Source organism: Botryllus schlosseri, chromosome 11 (assembly GCF_051294905.1).
Source record: "Botryllus schlosseri isolate E-star chromosome 11, Bs_hap1, whole genome shotgun sequence".
Taxonomy (NCBI): Eukaryota; Metazoa; Chordata; class Ascidiacea; order Stolidobranchia; family Styelidae; genus Botryllus; species Botryllus schlosseri.
This window is the reverse complement of record NC_137246.1, coordinates 16531522-16551112: the sequence shown is the minus strand read 5'-3', so window position 1 is coordinate 16551112 and position 19591 is coordinate 16531522. Positions and strand designations below refer to the sequence as shown.

At 41.1% G+C, this 19591-nt stretch overlaps 1 protein-coding gene and 1 long non-coding RNA gene across 3 annotated transcripts in view; both read right to left on the bottom strand.

Annotated features, from left to right (window-relative positions):
• LOC145449982 (uncharacterized) overlaps window positions 1–19591 on the bottom strand; it is a 337566-nt gene that overhangs the window by 138290 nt on the left and 179685 nt on the right. The window lies entirely within an intron of this gene.
• On the bottom strand, window positions 3861–5805 carry LOC145450616 (uncharacterized). Of its 2 annotated transcripts, none has more exons than XM_080329127.1 (6): window positions 5606–5805; window positions 5395–5491; window positions 5205–5327; window positions 4920–5029; window positions 4682–4847; window positions 3861–4093 (listed from the first exon to the last, which is right to left on the bottom strand). In XM_080329127.1, the coding sequence occupies exons 1-6, from the start codon at window positions 5682–5684 to the stop codon at window positions 3961–3963; spliced, it is 708 nt and encodes a 235-aa protein (XP_080185253.1). In that variant the 5' UTR covers window positions 5685–5805; the 3' UTR covers window positions 3861–3960. The 2 variants fall into 2 exon arrangements, with proteins under 2 accessions (XP_080185253.1, XP_080185254.1); XM_080329128.1 differs by having other exon boundaries at window positions 4920–5026.

Here is a 19591-nt window from a genome sequence, read left to right as displayed (position 1 = left end):
GACTCACGTTTTTGGGGGGCCTGACGAAGTGCTGTTTCGTTCCTGCCAACGGGTATACACACGGAGATGTACAATTATTATTGAGGGGTCCTACTTTTTGAAGCACACCTTACTTAGCTCTACCGGTAAATTAGATTACGGAAGCAGAGAGAGGATATAAATTGATAGCAATAATAAGCTATACCGATCATATTGACCGATTGAGTCACGAATTATAGAAATTTTTCGCGTTTCGCGCGATTAAGCTGGCAAAGCTGACTCAGTAAACGGATACCCATTGAAGAAACAGCGTAGATCCAATGTAAACAGCGTATAGTCGGAGGAGGGTCGCCCTCCAGAAGTCCGGTTTACCACCCTATGAGGGGCCCAAAACCAACGTTTTTTTTTGGGGGGGGGGGGCTGACGAAGTGCTGTTACGGCCCTTTGCACTACGCGCCTACATTCTAACGGCGCGCAGTACTAGAAAGCTACTTATCACTGTGGAATTGGATAGCGAAGCGTTGTTAGTAATTTGGATTTGTAATTGGAATCTCACTTCAAAGACAGTTCATTTCTCGGCGTTGATCAGGAAGACAATGTGTATTTGAAAACAAGATTGTCATATATAGGCGTCCCCATGTCTGCTATTCTCTTATGATCAGCACCGTAACTTCCGCACCCCAAACCCCCCAATTGGGGGGGCCGAGCTCGATGGGGGGCCCAAAATTATTTCGTGAATTAGCATAAATCATAAAGTATTTTTTGAAAATTCATGCAATTTTTTAAAATTTTTTCGCGCTGTGCGCGAATTCAAGTAGCCATTTATCTTTATTATTGGGTATTGGGCCATTACCGCGCCACGACCCACCAAGACATACAATATAGTTTTAGGCCATATAACACGCGACTCCAAGAAGTGTGCCAGAACGATTGGCAGCGAGAAAAGCTTGGCCGAAAAGGTCTATGCCCTTATACAGATCAAAGACTTCGCTATATATACAAAATACATGTAGGTTTAATAGTCCATAGGCGCCTAAATGACTGGCGCCGAATGTTCCTGTCTTTGCAATCTGAACCTCACAAGACAAATACCATCCCGCTGGGAAAAATTTTACGCCAGTGAAGAAATACCAATTTGAAATCGTGTGCGTCTCTTAGTTTAGAAGCCTACGTTTGGGCGGTTCTATATTTTTTGATATAGCAGACTGGAAGTCACGAAATAACATCATGTAACGAAGTCATATCAACGGTTCCGCCCGCCCGAAGATGTTTAATCCTTATTTACGGGTCCTCCCGTTTTCAAGACACTTCACTCAGCTCCACCGGTAAATCTAATTACGTGAGTAGAGAAGACAATAAATTGATAGCATATTATATATGCTATCGCCGATCTGATTGACCGATTTTATCATAAATTATCGAAAATTTTCGCGCGTTGCGCTGGCTCGCAATACAGTACAGGTAATTTCGTGACAAACGCGAACAGCATGATCGGGGGGGGGTGGTCGTTTTATCACCATATGGGAGCCCAAGACCCACGTTTTGGGGGCCTGACGAGGTGCTGTTCTGTTCCTGCCAACGGGTATACGCCCGAAGATGTTTAATTATTATTGAGTGGTCCTACCTTTTCAAACACACCTCACTCAGCTCTACCGGCAAATCTGATTACGTGAGCAGAGAGAATATAAAAAGTGATAACAATGTATGCAATTCCCGATCATACTGAGCTATGTAATCATGAATTCTAGAAATTTTGCGTGCTTCGCGCGCTTAGGCAACAAAAGCTGATTCCCTAAAGAAACTCCCAAAAAATATGATGAATAGTGGTAAACAGTGGATCACCGGAGGGGGGTCTGGGGGGCCTGGGGGGCGAAGCCCCCCAGACGTTCGGTCTATAACCCTATGGGGAGCCCAAGACCAAAGTTTTTTTGGGGGGGGGCTGACGAAGTGCTGTTACGGCCCTGCTTATGATCAACCAGCGTATGGCGCCATCCAAGATTACGCAGCGCGCGATGCCAGCGGGTACATCGAATTCGCGACGAGAGGGATATTGGTCGCTGGCGCTACAGAAACTCAAATTTGAGGATTTTGTAAAGCGGTCGGAGCCCTTAACCCTGGATACGACCCTACCTTGACCTTTCAAATACATGTTTATGCTGCCACGTGAATAATTATTCTGGTCGTTAAGAAAATTTACTAACAAGTTGCTGCAATATCGATAAAATTAAATACAAAATTAAAAATATGTCAAAGAGCCATATCTTATGCCCAAAAGAGCTATATATGGCTCGCGAGCCATAGGTTCCCGACCACTGTACCTAGCCTATACACTGACATAGGTGTATCGACCCACGGACAATGGCCTCAGATCGCCTTTCTTGGTAGCTACGCCATGATGGTGGCGTGTTTACCACGGCTTAGCATGACGCTAGTCAGCTAGTTGTGCCGTGATTCACGCGAAGCATCGCCGTTATTGGTAAGGAATACGTGTTAAAAGCCTACTATAATCGAGCCAACTGATGGTGTGGTGAGGTGCGGGTAGATTCGCGTTGGTTCTGCGGTAAATTTGTTTTCGTACTTTCGAGGTTATGTATAGCTAGTAATGTGAAGTTGAGACGCAAATTCTGACGCAAATAGTGGTAAGGTTTCTGTCGAATTTGTTGCTTTTCATGGATAATAATGCTTTTTGAACGCGAAGCGCCGTAATCTATGACGCGAATAGCTACTATTAGATTAAACAGTAGCCTATTTCATTAGTTATATCGGAGGGGAGCAGTCTCTTTTAAGCTAAATGTCTTACCACACGCAGTTCTAACACATCGCTACATGCGATACGTACTTATTAGACAAATCTATAACACTTCTTAAGTCAGTGGTTACCAAATGCGATAACGCAAAGGTTGTGTCGATACCACGATCTTGAGGCAATCATGCATTTGGTTAGTGAAATTCATGAGTCTTTTCTTCAGATTTTAATTAAAATGCATCAACTAGAATCCTACTTATTCCGATTCACATGGCAGGCACTGTATAGTATCTCAATCACTTGAATAGTAAATGAGATCAGCTGGGATAAGCGGGTGCCATAAATATATTCCAAATGCGCCTGCTACTACTGAACAATAAAAATTGTACTTATGTTGTAAAACGTACGACTTGCTGATCATCCAGCCTAGTCCTACAACGAAAATTCCACGAGGAAATAATCTGCACCGGAATAAGGGGGCCTACGATTCCCTGCGAAGTTTGCGTTCGATGCCAAAATCGTAACAACTAACTAGCGAAAAGCGTTGGCCAATGGCCATCACACAGCGTAGGCCCTGCTATGGTTGCGAATGAATGATTTGAATTCTATATTATAGCGTTTACTTCAATAGACTGTGTCATGTAGAAGAAAAAAAATCGTTGATCACCTCGCCACTCAGCGGGGTCGCGAGATATTCAAACTTACCGAACGGCGTCATTAACCAAAACAGCATGGGAACCACTTCTAGCCTTTTGACTGATTCTCATCATGAGTTAAAGCCAAAAATGTGACTGATGGCCAATGGATCTGCCAAAGCGTCGGAACTGATATTTTAGTCGTCACATCCCCAGTGTTGCGGCCAGACTAATAAAATTTTTGGTTGGCCTTGCAAGTTCACAATCGAAAATTACCTCGCGGGCCACTCAAAACCTACTCGCGGGCCACGGGTTGGCCGGCCCTGACCTATGCCGTTCACGAGAATGTAATTGTGATGCAATAAGGCCAAGTATACAAAGTTCTAACACAGCGGCTGGCCAATATGCTTCGTGTTGCTAGAATTGCCTATAATGAACTTGCGGTCTAACCTGAGTGCTGCAAACACAGGTATATTTATGCTGCAATCATTATACATATATATATATAGTATACATATATTTGGTTCAAATAGAATATCGCCCACGTAAAATATTGCGAGTTTGAAGTAAATATTTGGCGTCATAAATGGGTTGAAACGGTTAATTTTTTGCGCCGGTTTTCAGCGAAACCAGCGTCTCCGATATCCCAGGACAAGTCTCCATTTCGAGAAGTTGGCAGAGCCGACCCTGCAACGCTCTCACGATGGCAGCTTCTGAGCCTTGAGCTAGAACTCTAGATGGAAACAAATGGAGATGTAAGTAAGTAAACCGCAACACTATAAAGGTAGGCTTGAACACAAAATTAAGTGGCTCTGATGTAATTACCAAACGTCAATAAGTCCGATGAGAGGGAGAAGTCGGGTCGAACTTTTCAGGTTCGGAGTGGACATCATAAAATATTTCGCGCAACTCGACCATACAATATATTTCACTCGACTATATAATCGTAATCAACCATTAAACTTGTACTGGTTGTCAGGTTGAATTCAGACTGCAATATCAACTTTCGGGCTCGGGCCCAGTGTATTCGGCCCCGCAGTCCACCTCTGAATCACGCATTTCTCGCGCATTGACCTATCCAGTTCAGAATATCGATAAAACGTTACTTGAACTACAATGCTTTGTGGACCATGGAAAATGGACGTAGAAAGAGAGTCGGATAATATTGTCTAACGCCTGCGTCTTAATACGGCGCTACACGTCGATACTTTGGTCTCTATAGACTTGTTCCAAACTAGGAATATCTCTCGTGAAATGGTTTGGAGGGGATGATATTTAGGTACGAACATTCAACCTATACCTTATAACTCGAATTACATACCTCTCCATTGACTCGCAGAATAACTCGGAGAAACTAGGGAGCATAGCGTTTCGAAGCCAGAATCTCAATTTCTTCAGCGATTTGTTGTCTTCGCTATTGTTAGCGTCGAGGTCGAGTTCAAGCTGCAGCACGTCCGCGATGCATGCATGCAATGTCATGTTCTGTCCTGGGCAATATCATTCCGACTGTGATACTGACACCTTGTGAATAATAATCCATGGTGTATAATGAAACTCACGTGGATCTTTCGGTAAGTTTATGCTGAAGGTCAACGTCGCGTTAGCCAATTTCGCAAAATATGCCCCGTCAGCGTAAATTGGGAGAGTCAACGATTTTTTGAAAGTTCTTCTGAGATGAAAGAGGGGCATAAGGTATATAAGAAGCCTATATGTAATATTTTTAGGTTATTTCGGTGATAATGGCTAGTCCTACAACGGCACACGCTTCAACCTGACGAAAGCGACAAACATGCATGTCTAAGTCTAATTGTCTAGCCTACTAATAAAAATCTGACGCGCCCAACCTTCGGATGGAAGTGTGAAATCGCCCGGTTATCACCCCGTTCGTTTGAAGCAGTTGAACATGGAGCTGTCCGTTTTCAAACTTGAAAAGGCCGTATTTCGCCGAAACCTTCTCAATTTGATTTCTGTTAAATGAGAAATTGGGTTGCTCGTAAATCAATACAGGACTTGCCGCGGAGTATAGGCTCTTACCCGAGTAGGATGTAATGCATGAAAATGCTTTCTTGAGAATGATTGCCTTTCAACGGCTTCAGGCTCGTCCCGTCCAAGCTTGCGAATACTCTCGGGTCTAAAAATACACAAGCTCCGCGTTACAGCATCGGGCATCTCTGTCAGTAAGTTGCGTGGACGCCAGACATTAAACCACAGCATGATCAAGGAACCTTTATTACCAAACGCTCACCGAGTGGGGTTAGACCAGACTCTCTCGAATACGCGAAACCCAAAACTGCGAAGAATAAGGCAACATTTGCTGCTATCATCGTGAAATATTTTGTTGATGCTCCGTCTCAGACGAGTATTGCGTGCTGTTGAATGTGCGCGGAGGAACGTCAGCAAACGCTATTATCGCAGCTAACTTTGACAGATTAATTCTTATTTCGTAAATTTAGTTTCTTATAAAGCGTCGACAGACATACTTTTTCTTGTGTGATCCAGATACCAGATCCCTGCGGGGGAATCAGTATGCGCTTATCATAATACCTCATCAGTAAACGGAGCAAGTTGACATTTCGATGTTGTTGAGCCATCGACCGTTTGTTGTGAATGCATGCAAGACCAGTGCATTCTCCTGTATACTGGAATTGGGTCAATTTTTTCTGGTAGTATGAAATTGGCCTTTATCGCCCGCCCAAAGTGCGAACCTCGCAGTTTTCATACAATAACATAAGCTGTTAAGTAGAAGTGGTCTAATATAACATACCCATACCCATATAGGAAATACCACGAATAGTGTACTTTAATATACTGCTGGACAGACATGCAGAAAATGTGTGGTGACTATCAATACCAGGAATTTGATACACAACAGGTCATTAGTATCGAATTTCCAAGTGGTAAATTGACTGTCTGATGCTCGTATAGTCTAAAGGTGTAGCAATTAGCAAATATTAGGCACGCTTCATTTTGTTCGAATGCACAGTATTTTTGTCAAACATTGTTTAATTGTTGAGTCGTCTGTTATCAATAGATGAGATAGCTTAGTAGCAGAGACACCAGCTTTATGGGAGCTATCCGTAGGGTTGCATTTGAAGAAATGCGATTTAAAAAAAATTCAAAAGTTGTATAGTTATGTCATAATTGTGTAAATATTTTCGAAAAAGACGTGTATAGAATGAACCTTTCGAGCGACTAGCACTAATATAGTCGACGCATACGATGTACGGAATGGTTGGAACCCTCGACATCTACATCGGTTCAATAGTTATCGCACGTACAGCTAAATTTATAAATCACTGGAACGGAATGAATGTTTTGATGATGATGTAAAAATGCTGCATGACGATGTAGTCCTGGTCAAAGATATTTTTGAAGATATGGGTCGGAAACCTTTGTCCATTCCCAATAAAATTGCCACATAACAATGGATTATTAGTGACGTCACGAATAAAAACAAAAGAACCACGTTTGTGAACATGTCTGTTTGAAATAATTTTTAATGCAACCCTATAGGTATTTACGTTCGCCCGGCAGATCACACCTCAGACTTATTACAAAATTGGTATCTACACGGTTTCCACACTTGCGGTTCCTTCGATGGCTCAGATGGAAACAAACTATTCAGAGCCCGATAATCCGAAGTTCATTAAATTTAACGACTGCTGTTGTTTGCGTTAGTCGATTGTATCGTGAAATGGCGACGTCACTTGAGCAACTCATCACTTGTACTCTACACTATCTCTGTCGTCGGTCCCCAATTTGCGGAGAGCGTGTTTATTGGAACAAGTCAGAAGTTTGGCCTGGGTTTATCGTGATGACAGAGGTTATTAATCTGATATGAAATTATGTTATCATTTATCATGTGCATATCTTCTGAGTAATGATCCCACTTAACTACAATGACTAGGAATAGAATTTTGACCAATCTTGAAATTCTGTAACGCTTGGTACACATCGCGAACTTATCATCACTTTACGATCTAGGAAAGATGTCCTAACTGACAAACATAAATTACTGTTATGATAACCGATGGATAATGACAATATAATGAGATTGCAAGGGTTTTTACTTATAATCAGGTACAGTGAACCTATTTGAGAATTGCAATAAGATATGGATACACGCTGTTGCCTTCATTCGATTCAAGTTTTCGAACCGACTCAACAATCGACAATAAACTCATATAAGCAGTGCCATCAGCTGTATTGGCCTACTTTTATTATGTGAAAATACCGTTTCAACCCTTGCTACATGGTTTAGTATTGTATTTGAAGAATTACTGTACTATTTCAACCCTATATGTGTGTGTTACCGGCCGCACTATAGTAAAAATGGGGTTATAAGCCAAAACGCAACCTTTTATCGGATTATATTTAAAGCAAATCCAATATTGATTTGATGATGATAACGCACATGCGTCAGAAACATTGGCGAGATTTTCATACAGGTTTTCTTCAATAACCAACTTGTCAAAATTAGGAAAGAAAGTCAGTTGTGCCGATTCTTAGAACAGAATGGAAATTTGAATCTGTGAGCAGCGTTTTGGTCGTAGATTTGCTGATTCTACTTTTGGTTTAAAACTTCGCGACAACACACAATGTTGATATCGTCAACCTGCTAACGCGTCAGCAACTGTCTTATGTACTGTGTAAAACAGAGGTGCTAGGCCTGGGCAATTATTTTTCTCCGTGGGTCAAAGGAGAAGCAGAAAATACGTTGGCGGGCCAAGAATTTTAGCTGTATTCTCCAGCGTATTAATTTTATTATACTGTTTATTACACTGTTAATAAATGTGGGGATATTTGGGAATGAGAATGTCACGATTAAGTAATTAATTAGTTGCCGTCATATTTGATAACAATGTTGAAAATGAGACATTTTGAACTCACTTTGAGTCCCAACATAGGGCCAGATTTCGTTAAAATATAAATAAATTAATAAAATTGGTACGTTGCAAGTGGACGCTGAATAAGGTGTGATAGCAACCAAGAGGTTAAAATACTATTTTTTTCATTAAAAACTTTGTCAGTTTGGAAGTCAAAAACGTTTTGTTCAGGCCAAACTACTTCGTAAGGACAGACAGTTCCAACCAGAAATGAAGATAAGAAGTACAATTTTAACATTATGTGCGAAAACACCTAATTTGCATACGTGAGGTCAAATTTGGTCAAAATTAAGTTTTTTTAGGTCAAAAAAGTCACAATTTTGATTTTTGACGTCAACATCTTATGTTTTATAGGTAAAAAAATCGTCCTACTCATTATGAATTAGTGTTAACCGAAGTCATGGGTTGTACCTATAACCGCACATATGGGCGACTCCTTCTCGCCATCTGATTTGCGTAAGCGGTGTCTAGAAGTGGGCCGCGCTACAAGCCCGCAGCTGCGGATTCATAATAAAGAATATCTGGTGTAAATGACCATTGCAGGCGAAAAACACCGTCAATACCACAAACAACAACATATGGAGGACGAACCTACCTCACACGTATGAATCATTTTTCGCAAGTACTGGACTGAAAGGAAAAAACATGTTCGAATTGTCAATCTAAAATTACACTCGTTATCAGAATTAAGCATTTTCTCTTTTGATGTTCCGGGGTGTTTATAGCCCCCGAAATTTTTCAAAATACGTGAACCCAGAGGTTGGGCTATTGCGTCAGCAAGGAAATAAAAAATACTATTATAAGACTATAACTTATCAATATCATAGTAAAATATGTCGGAATCGACTGTATATTAGTCTGGTAACCGACAACGGAAATGCCACTACTAGGACCGTAACTGCCGCACCCCAAAACCCCCAATTGGGGGGGGACGAGCTCGAAGGGGGTCCAAAATTATTTCGTGAATTAGCATAAATTATAGAGTATTTTTTGAAAATTCATGCAACCTTTTCAAAAGTTTTTCGCGCTACGCGCGATTTCAAGTTGCCAAATGTCTTGAATTTTGAGTACTCTTCCCCCAACAAAAAATACGCAAGATTTATAGAAATGCGCATGTCGGCATTGGCCATTACCGCGCCACGATTTACCAAGACATATAAAGTTTTAGGCCATGTAACATGTGACTCCAAAAAGTGGGCCAGGACGATCGGCAGTGAGAAAATCTTGACCGAAAACGACCGCCCTTATGTTGACCGAAAACTTCGTTATATACAAAATACAAATAGGTTTAATCGTCCACAGGCGCCTGACTGGCGCCGAATATTCCTGTCTTGGCAATCTGAACCTCGCAAGACAAATACCATCCCGCAGGGAAAAATTATATGCCAGTGAAGAAATACCAATTTGAAATCGTGTGCGTCTTTTACTTTAGTAGCCTACGTTTGGGCGATTCTATATATTTTGATACAGGGATATATAGAACTATATATCCCTGTTTTGATATAGCAGACAGGAGGTCACTAAATAACATCATGTTACGGAGTCATATCAAAGGGTCCAACAGTTTCCAAGACACCTCACCCAACTCTACCGGTAAATCTGATTACGTGAGCAGAGAGGACATGAAATTGATAGCAATAGATATGCAATTCCCTACCTTTTTGACCGATTTTATCATGATTTATCGAAAATTTTCGCGCTTCGCGCTGCCCCACTGCACAGTACGGCTAATTTCGTGGCAAAAGCGAACAACGTGATTGGGTGTAGGTTTATCACCCTATGGTAGTCCAAGACCCAAGTTATTTTGGGGGAGCTGACGAAGTGCTGTTTTGTTCCTGCCAACGGGTATACGCCCGAAGGTGTTTAATTTTTATTGAGGGGTACTACCTTTTCAAACACCCCCCCCTGTAAATCTGATTGCGTGAGCAGTGAGAGGATAAAAATGATAGCAATATATGTGCAATTCCCGATCATATTGGCCGATTCAATCATGAATTATATAATTTTTTCGGCCTTCGCACGTCTAGGCTTGAAAAGCTGGCACAATCAAAGGCGCCCAATGTAGATGACAAGTAGCCTATCACGGTACACAGCGGATAGCGTGAGGGGGGTCTTGGGGGCGAAGCCCCCCAGATGTTCGGTTCATCATCATGTGAGGGGCCCAAGACCAACGTTTGGGGGGGGGGCTGACGAAGTGCTGTTACGGCCCTGGCCACTAGGGCTTGGAAGAAAGAGGGTCTGCATGAATAATAATTTGTGATAAGTGGTATAACTGACACTAACTATGATGATCAACCCGTCTCGGCTCGGTGGTTTCAGATGTGAGGAGGTAGTGCAAATGTATAAATGGCGGAAATGTACCAATACGTACATTCCTGAAACAAGTTTCCAATCACTATAGATCAGATATTGCACAAAAGTTACGATACATCGCGATGGCAAAAGAGGGTCGCAGCTCAGCTCTCGTCAACAATTAGCACAAGTCAGTAAAAATTCTACCGATATAGTTCCATCGCCAGCGTGCTAATGACCTAACGGCAGTTCTTCTTTAGTCGTGAAGGAAAATGCTGCTGATCATGCTTGCAATGTGGTGATCTGAGCTGATGAAGAAATCACCTTTTGTAAATATGCTATAGCCGAATACACAGTACTGCTCATCATTTCGAGTTTGACTCTTACGGCAACAAAAACTCCAGAAAAAGATTCGATGAAGAACGTACTAAAAAAGAAGCGAATGGAAAGGGTAAAAAAGACCGTCTATTACAGTGGTTCTCAACCGCCGGTCCGCGGACCGGTGCCACCGCGACGACTTTTCTATCGGTCCGCCAGGTATATTTTAAAAGCTTGTACCTTAATTTCAAGATGCAAAATGTTGAAGACTTATCAATTGATGAAATAGATAATACATCAACATTAACATATTTAGAACTTCGTGAGGTAACATCAGGCCTGGAAACATATTAAATCTAGCTTGAAGTTCAAGCAGTCTCCTTAGATGACATGCGAGCGACAAGTACGAGCCAACTCGCTAAATCGTGCAGTTTGCACGATCATTCGTTTTCGATTCATTCATTTTGTGGATCAGCCCGTGCGTATAGGTGTTGGCAGGTGTTCACGTGCGGCGTATTGCATTCATAGCACGTCTGGTGGTATAACGGGAAATGAGCAAGTTAGTACGACAAGGTGCTTGGTCCACTACCTTTGAGTCACAAGTCAATTCGAGTCATTCCACATTCTGACTCGAGTCAAGTCAAGTCATGTCACTCGATTTTTGAAGGTGAATCAAGTCAAGTCACTCGATATTTGGAGGTGACTCGAGTCAAATCGAGTCAAGTCACAAAGTCATGTCGAATTTTTGAAGTTCGAAGCATGCTTCAAGCCATTGCATTTTGCAAGATGATTGAAGTACAGATTCATTTATTATGAATTATGAATCTAGCAGTAACAAATATCGAGGTAATTAGTGGGTGTTGTATTGCTCACATATACACAGAATTATGAGGCCACGTCGGTAACTGTTCGCCAAATAGATGACAGAATATGAAATCTCAGAAGTTGAAACAAATTGATATCATCCAATACACAATACACCAACATACATACGATACAATTGAAGCCTGTGCCAATTGCTGACCACTGACCAGTAATATAAATGTATAAACTAATATATCAGTCCGATTTAAACTATGCAATAGGTTCGTTAAGATTAGTACTGAGCAGAAAGACACTGCTACGGATAGAATAATGGTAGTCTACGACAACGTAAGCTCTAATCACTACGTTTGCGGTCAATTTATTTGTGAGTTGCCGACGGAGGCTGAGTAGAACCCGGTTGCGCAATCGTTGAATGACTGGTTGCTCACATTTCATATCAGCGTGTCGATAGCATGTACGTGCAGGCACAGCGAGTTAGTCGAAATCAATTATTTGATGACTTGAAATTGACTCGAACATTTTTGCTTCGAGTCGCGAAGAAATCCACACATTATAGACGCCGAGTGAAGTCAAGTCATTTTTCCAAGGTGACTCGAGTCAAATCAAGTCCAGTCATCTGAAAAAGTTGATTCGAGTCAAGTCAAGAATTCGAAACGCTTCTTCTCTAGAAATGGTCGACGAGAAAAATATTATTCGAGTTGGCGTAGTTGGTTACAATCCACGGTCTTCATCGCGAAAGACTGTAGTCGACTCTCGGCGCTAGCACATTTATCTGGGAAAAAGAATTTTAACTCGACTCAGCAGACTAACTACGATAAAATTACATAAATACTATCATGAACAAAACCCTCAAAATGTCTCTCTGTATTGTCACGCATGCACAAAAACGGATTCATGCTTTACATTTCGGGTTGATATATATTTTTGAAGGTCCACCGAGCCGCCAAATATTTTTTGAAATTTTACAGGTCCGCAAGGTGAAAAAGGTCGAGAACGACTTGTCTAAAGGACCGCCGAATAAAGATTACCATCGTAAAACTGTGGTATCTGGCACTAGGGCGAGGTGGATGTCATTAAGAGACCGCAACTGGTCGTTTGGGCATCCTCCTACCTGTTCATTACATCGCATTGTGCATCGCATTGTGCACTGTATGTCTTTATTCTGATCGGATGAAATTATAATTTGACTATTATTTATTAATATTATTCTTTATCATTATTCGTGGGGTAGCTGAGACAAGTATTGGAGAGGTCAAGACCAGCGTGTATCCAGGGGCTCGGAACTCCTCTTTCAAAATCTTAATTGCTCATTTAGGCCTATCAGTCCAATATGTTAGTTTTCTCTATGATCGAGTTCGGTACGAAGTTTGTACAATTACACCACCGCATTCATAATATAACTCGCCAATTAACCGTAGCCTATGCCCGACATCGCACGGCTCGAAATATTGGATTACACGACGCGTTAATGATTTGTTTTTAGATTATTGCTTATTTTATTTTGTTCAAAATCTTCATTGTCTTCCTGATGATCGTCGGTGAGAAATGTACTCCCCGGGAAGAGACATTCCCGATAGCAAATTCATATTACAAGCATAACCAATAACCATCCACATTTCCGATTGCTAGGTAGGTTGCTTAAACTGCCGTTAAAATGTGCGCTTAGCGCAACGTTATGTTAGCGCCGCAGAATTTGAGAATTAAGTAGTAAAGTCAGTAAGTTTTAAAGTACTGACTCGAGCCACGACTTGAGTCGAGTCCGACGATTTTTTGGTGACTCGGCCTGACTCGAGTCATTTTTTCAAATGCGTTAAAATGACTCGACTCAAGTCAATTTTTGTATTGAACCGACTTGTACTCGAGTCACTGTGTGTATGACTCGAACCAAGTATCATGACTGGAGACTAATAGGACGGCCAAGACAGGCATTTCATTGTAACTTCGAAGAATAGTAGAGTTACCACATTATTGGTATTTCGTTTATCAGTCCTGATACTTAGGAAATAAGGGCCGGAAACTGTTAAGACTGAGGAAAATTACTATATTAGGAAGGCGAGCCATTCTATATCACTAGAGCAGAGTTGAAAAAAGTGGGTTGAGCCGGATTGAACTGAAAACTGATCGGTGAACATATGGACTTGACTCGACTAAAACACTAGGACTCGGACTCGACCCTCTACTACTATACTTTCATAGTTTTGACTCGAGTCAAGTCGACTCATTTTCAATTCAACACCGAGTCAAGCTCGAGTCCAAGCCAGGCAGCGACGGGTCGAGTCCGAGACATACTGTTAAGACTTGAGTCCGAGTCTAAGATAGAGATTTTCGAGCTTAAGTCGGTTTCAATTCACTTCTGTTAAACTATTCGGTGATATCGAAGGCGTCGAACTCATAATGCACCCATTTTCTCCCTTTTAAGATATGTATTCAAATATATAAAAGAGTGCTTCCTTACCTATTTTTCAGGTATCGCTTCTGATACACGAGACATGATTCAAATCAAATCATATAGAATATCTCGAGTCATATGACTTGGTCGAGTCATGCGTAATATGACTAGGGCTGTGCACAATGATTCGAGTACTCGAATCTGAATCGAGTAATAATTTTAATGATTCGAGTCGAGTAGTAAAAGACGATTTTTTCGAGTACTGGAATTATGCGCTACTCGCCACTGAAGGTTAATTTGTCAACGAGAATTATAGTTTCGATACTAATTTTCACTGTTGAAGCCTTGAAACCTTGTTTGGTGGTATCGTAGCATACAAAACATATAGTACAAAGCTACGTGGTTACTTGACGTAGCACATTTTCGGAGTCATGATTATCCCACAACATTGTCACCAAGTGGAGTGAAATCAATATGGTCACAAATATACCAAAGTATCAGTTATGAGATGGGTAACATGCATTATATTCCTTGTGGTGGCATTAACGATACATATTTGGACTTTGACGTATTACATTCTGTTATGACGTCATTATGGGTTATACTCGATTACTCGACTCGACTCGAAGCATATTACGTGATTCAGAATCGAATCACTCAAGTACTCGATTTTGCCAAGCCCTAAATTCGAATCGTCTTGAGTTATTTAGTGTGTCATATTAATATGACACACTAATCAACTCAAGACGATTCGAATCACTTTCCATTTTTAGGAAAATGACACGAGTCAAGTCAACTCAACTTAAAACATGTTTAAAATATGACCCTTGTATTTATTATTTCTTGCCATGAAGTCACAAACCTTCAGTTGTGACAAGGGCCGTAACAGCACTTCGTCAGCCCCCCCAAAAAACGTTGGTCTTGGGCCCCAATATGGTGATAAACCAAACTTCTGGGGGGCCTCGCCCTCCAGACTCCCCTCAGGCTGTTCGCTATTTACCGCTACTTATCTGCTACATTGGGTGTCCGTTTAGTGAGTCAGCTTTTCTCGCCTAAACGCGCGAACCTCGAGAAATTTCTGTAATTCGTTACTGAATCGGGAAATATGATCGGGAATTGCATATACATTGCTATCAATTTATATCCTCTCTCCGCACACGTAATCTGATTTACTGGTACAGTCGAGTGTGGTGTGTTTGAAAAGATAGGACCCCTCAATAATAATTAAACATCTCTGGGTGTATACCCGTTGGCAGGAACGAAACAGCACTTCGTCAGCTCCCCCTCCAAAAAAAAAATTTGAGTCTTGGGCTCCCATAGGGTGATAAACTGACCCCCATCACGTTGTTCCTCTTTGCCACGAAATTATAGCTGTACTGTTTAGTGAGCCAGAGCGAAGCGCGAAAATTTTCGATAATTCGTGATAAAATCGGTCAATAAGATCGGGAATTGCATATATATTGCTATCAATTTTTTGTCCTCTCTGCTCACGTAATCAGATTTACCGGTAGAGCTGAGTGAGGTGTCTTTGAAACTCTAGAGCTCGTAAATAATAATTGAACATCTTCGGGCGGCCGGACCCGTTGGTTTGACTTCGTTACATGATGTTATTTCGTGACCTCCTGTTTCAGGGGTTCTCAACCTGGGGGGCGCCGGAGGCTCTCAGGGGGGGGCGCGAGAAATTGACGAAGTCAGTGTAGGGGGGGGGGGGGGGGGGGCGCGGGAAATTGACAAAGTCAGTATAAATTGTACGTGTCTGAACATGTGTTTCACATCCATTATGAGAAGACGATTAATGAATATGAAAGTTATTCCATATTCAAGAAAGCTTGCAAAATACAAACTCTAGCAACGGCACTTAACGGAGTATAGTCTGATTTCAACTTCATTTGAGCAAATTTGTGAAATTCTTTGGAGATATAGAGAGCAATTCCCACGTGTAAGTCTATCATTGCTTCATAGCTTTGACAGTAGCCTAAAGCTTGTCGCGCTGGGCAGCTCTTGTTAGTAGCTTGCGAACTGCACTGCATACGACAGACTTAGATGCAACATCGGTTGCCCGGTTTCGCCCTCAATTAGGCTATAAATCAACACAATTTAATTAATTTCCAAAACTGATCAAATTTAGCCTGGCAGGACGGAACGACGCCTTGCTCTCTGTACTCACTACCAGCATCAGAATTAGTCTCAGGGTGACCTACCTTGAAATTAATTAATGGATGTCTTGTTCAATGTTTTTTTTTGTTATTTTCAAACCAGTTTGGAGAAATTTGTCAGCAATGTAAAAGACTCAGCAACTGGAATGCAGATTCAAAATTGGCGTAAGATATACCTTATGTATACTATTAGATCAGGGGTGGGCACTGGGCAGCCTGCGGCCGTAGAAGGGAACTTGAGCGGCCGTCGACGCCTAATTCAATTAGTATGTGTTGGCGGCCGTAGACATTCAAATTGCAATTACGAATTCACTACCGCATTTTCGAGAGATTTTAATTATTCTTCAAATTTTCTTCGCCCTCCGCGCAATTCAACAAGACTTCATTTTTCGATTTTAATCCAGTAGCGCCCTTCTTAATCTGAGCCGGAATGGGAATTGGCAAGAAATAACAATTCGTTCGTGGCCCTGAAAAATTTTCGCGCCCAGCGCGACAATATGCACCACCCGGCAACTATTCATAACATTGCCACTCGCGATTTCGGTGCGTACAATAGGCCATTGGGAAAAGTAGAATAGTCCGGAGTTCACCGGGAATGGATATGGACAGTTTACCGTAGGAATTTTGCGTCCAGATCGTTCATTGCGGCTATGCCCTTGAATGCGGCCTTACGCTACATAAGCAATCGAAATGCGGCCATGATTATCAAAAACGTTGCCCACCTCTGTATTAGATGATGTTCTCTTTTTGACATGACGATAAATGCAAGGGGGATCAGGGGGGCGCGATTTTTTTGACCATCTCCAAGGGGGGCGCGTGTCAAAAAAGGTTGAGAACCACTGTCCTGTTTGCTATATCAAAAAATATAGAATCGCCCAAACGTACTAAACTGAAGGATCACACGATTTCAGATTGGTATTTCTTCACTGGCATATAATTTCTTTCCTGCGGTGAGGTATTTGTCTTGTGAGGTTCAGATTGCCAAGACGGGAACATTCGGCGACAGTCATTTAGGCGTTTATATGGACAATTAAACCTATTTGTATTTTGTATATATAACGAAGTTTTCGATGCGTCGTAGCTAGGGCTAGGCAAAATCGAGCACCTGAGTGATTCGATTCTGAATCATGTGATGTGCTTCGGGTCGAGTCGAGTATCACTCATTATGACGTCATAACATAACTAATATGTCAAAGTTTCAAATTTATACCTTTTATCCGACCACAATCCCTCACATTAAAGATGTTTTGTTTTTTTTTCGACCATACCGATGTAATTGCACTTCGTGACAATGTTGTGGGATGATCATGACTTCGGAAATGTGTTATTTCCAGTAACGTTTGTACTTTCTACTATATGTTTCTTATGCTGCGATACGGCCAATCAAGGTTTCAAGGCTTCAACAGTGAAAATAGTATCAAAGCTGTAATCCTCGTTAATAAGTTAAAACTTTCAGTGGCGACGAGCGTATAGTTTCAGTACTCAAAAAATCGTCTTTTACTACACAACTCGAATCATTAAGTCGTAGCGCGGTAATGGCCAACGCCGATATGCACATTTTTATAAATCTTGCGTATTTTTTCTTGGAGTACGAGTATACCCAATAATCTAGATATTTGGCGACTTGAAATCGCGCCGAGCGCGATAATTTTTTTGAAAAAGTTGCATAAATTTTCACAAAATACTCTATAATTTATACTAATTCACGAAATAATTTTGGGCCCCTTCGATTTCGCCCCCCCCCCCAATTGGGGGGTTTGAGGTGCGGCAGTTACGGCCCTGGTTGTGACGTCACATTGGATTGACAATTGAAAAGATAGGGTAAATATGACTCCCTTGACGAAAAAGGCATCCGAACCCTGTCATAAACGGACAGAAAATATCTTTAACCAGCACTACATCGCTATGCAGCATTTTTGCGGTCGGCGGTCTTCCTCATCAGAACATCCATTCCGTACCAATGATCTCTATATCTATACGTGCTATAATAGTTAAACCGACTGCGATTTCGAGGGTTCTAAGCATTCCATTATGTATATGTAGATTAGATAGGGAGCAAATCGTCTGTATAGGCTCATACTACATGTTTTGTTGAAAAAATTTACACAATTATGGCATAATTATGCATCTTTTGAAAATAACGCAATTATTTTAAATGTATTTTTTAAAAGCCCTGTTTGAAACATGTGTGAAGCAAAGTGTTTTAAAACTCCGTTTGTTTTAAATGCAACACTAGTCACATTCGATTAACTGCTAAAGTATGCCACCCATCAACCTAATCAACTTATTGAAACTATAGCGACTTGAGTACTTTTCAAACTTCATTTTCTACGTTTACTGGAAGTATTGTGTATAGTTTATATAGGCCTTATCACGTTAAGTTACTACATGGTCTATTGATTTCACAAGTCGTTTCGATTCCTTTCTAGCAGATCTTGTAGTACCTTTAATTGACAAAAACGATAAGTTGATGTAGGGATTATAGTAGGCTTACCATATTTCGGAAATGAAAAAAGAGGACACTTTTTCAGAAATTTCAGTCAAGCATAACTGGAGAAGAATTCTCAAAAACAGGTAAATTTCACCCGCTTCATGATCGGTTGACTGAAAAAAAAAAAAAAAAAAAAAAAAAAGGTCATCACTTCCACTCAGAGCTCAAAAACACGTTTTTCACTCCACATTACCGGGTGGATGACTAAAAAAAAAAAAAAAAGGTCTTCTTTTCGCTCAGAGCTGAAATCACCACTTTTCCCTCCGAAATACCCGCCGGAGCTTCACTTCTGCGCTAATTTGCGGCATATTACTCGCAATTTCCTCTAAATCTGACCTAAATTTTCAAAAAAGAGGACAAAATCTCAAAAAAGAGGACAAAAGGGCGTCCTCCGAGGACACTTTCAAAAAAGTCAAAAAAGAGGACAAATCCTCTTAAAAGAGGACGTATGGTAAGCCTAGATTATAGTGACTTTATAAGACAAATGTAGACTACTAGATCCTTATTTCATATTCATAACTATAATTCGATGAAAGATGAATAATGACAAACATCGTGTAAGATATACTCAACTCTCGGAATACATCAGTCCTACGAGAATGCTCATGCTCAGAGAGGGACTACTTTTCGAAAACGGCGTTGACATAATTTTGTAATCTTCAATCTATTAGATATCTGTCGAGTGTTAAAACCTACTTATATGCTTTTCGAATGAACTTCCGCTCACGGGCCTCACACCCACGCAGAATCGTGACTATATCGGAGATTACATGTGCTTAAATTTTGCCGATTAATAACAACTATTTTGATTTTTGACCAAGGAAATGCATGAAATATAGGCGTGATCTCAATGCCGTGACACGTTCAGCAAAAT

What these genes read in the sequence shown, in the direction of transcription:
- LOC145450616 (XM_080329127.1), bottom strand. Translation starts at nt 5,684, where the DNA reads ATGATAGCAGCAAATGTTGCCTTATTCTTCGCAGTTTTGGGTTTCGCG. An exon ending in TTTCACACTTCCATCCGAAG is followed by an intron (nt 5,030 to 5,204) that starts GTTGGGCGCGTC and finishes CTTTCATCTCAG; the next exon opens with AAGAACTTTCAAAAAATCGT. An exon ending in TTCTGCGAGTCAATGGAGAG is followed by an intron (nt 4,094 to 4,681) that starts GTATGTAATTCG and finishes GTTTCCATCTAG; the next exon opens with AGTTCTAGCTCAAGGCTCAG.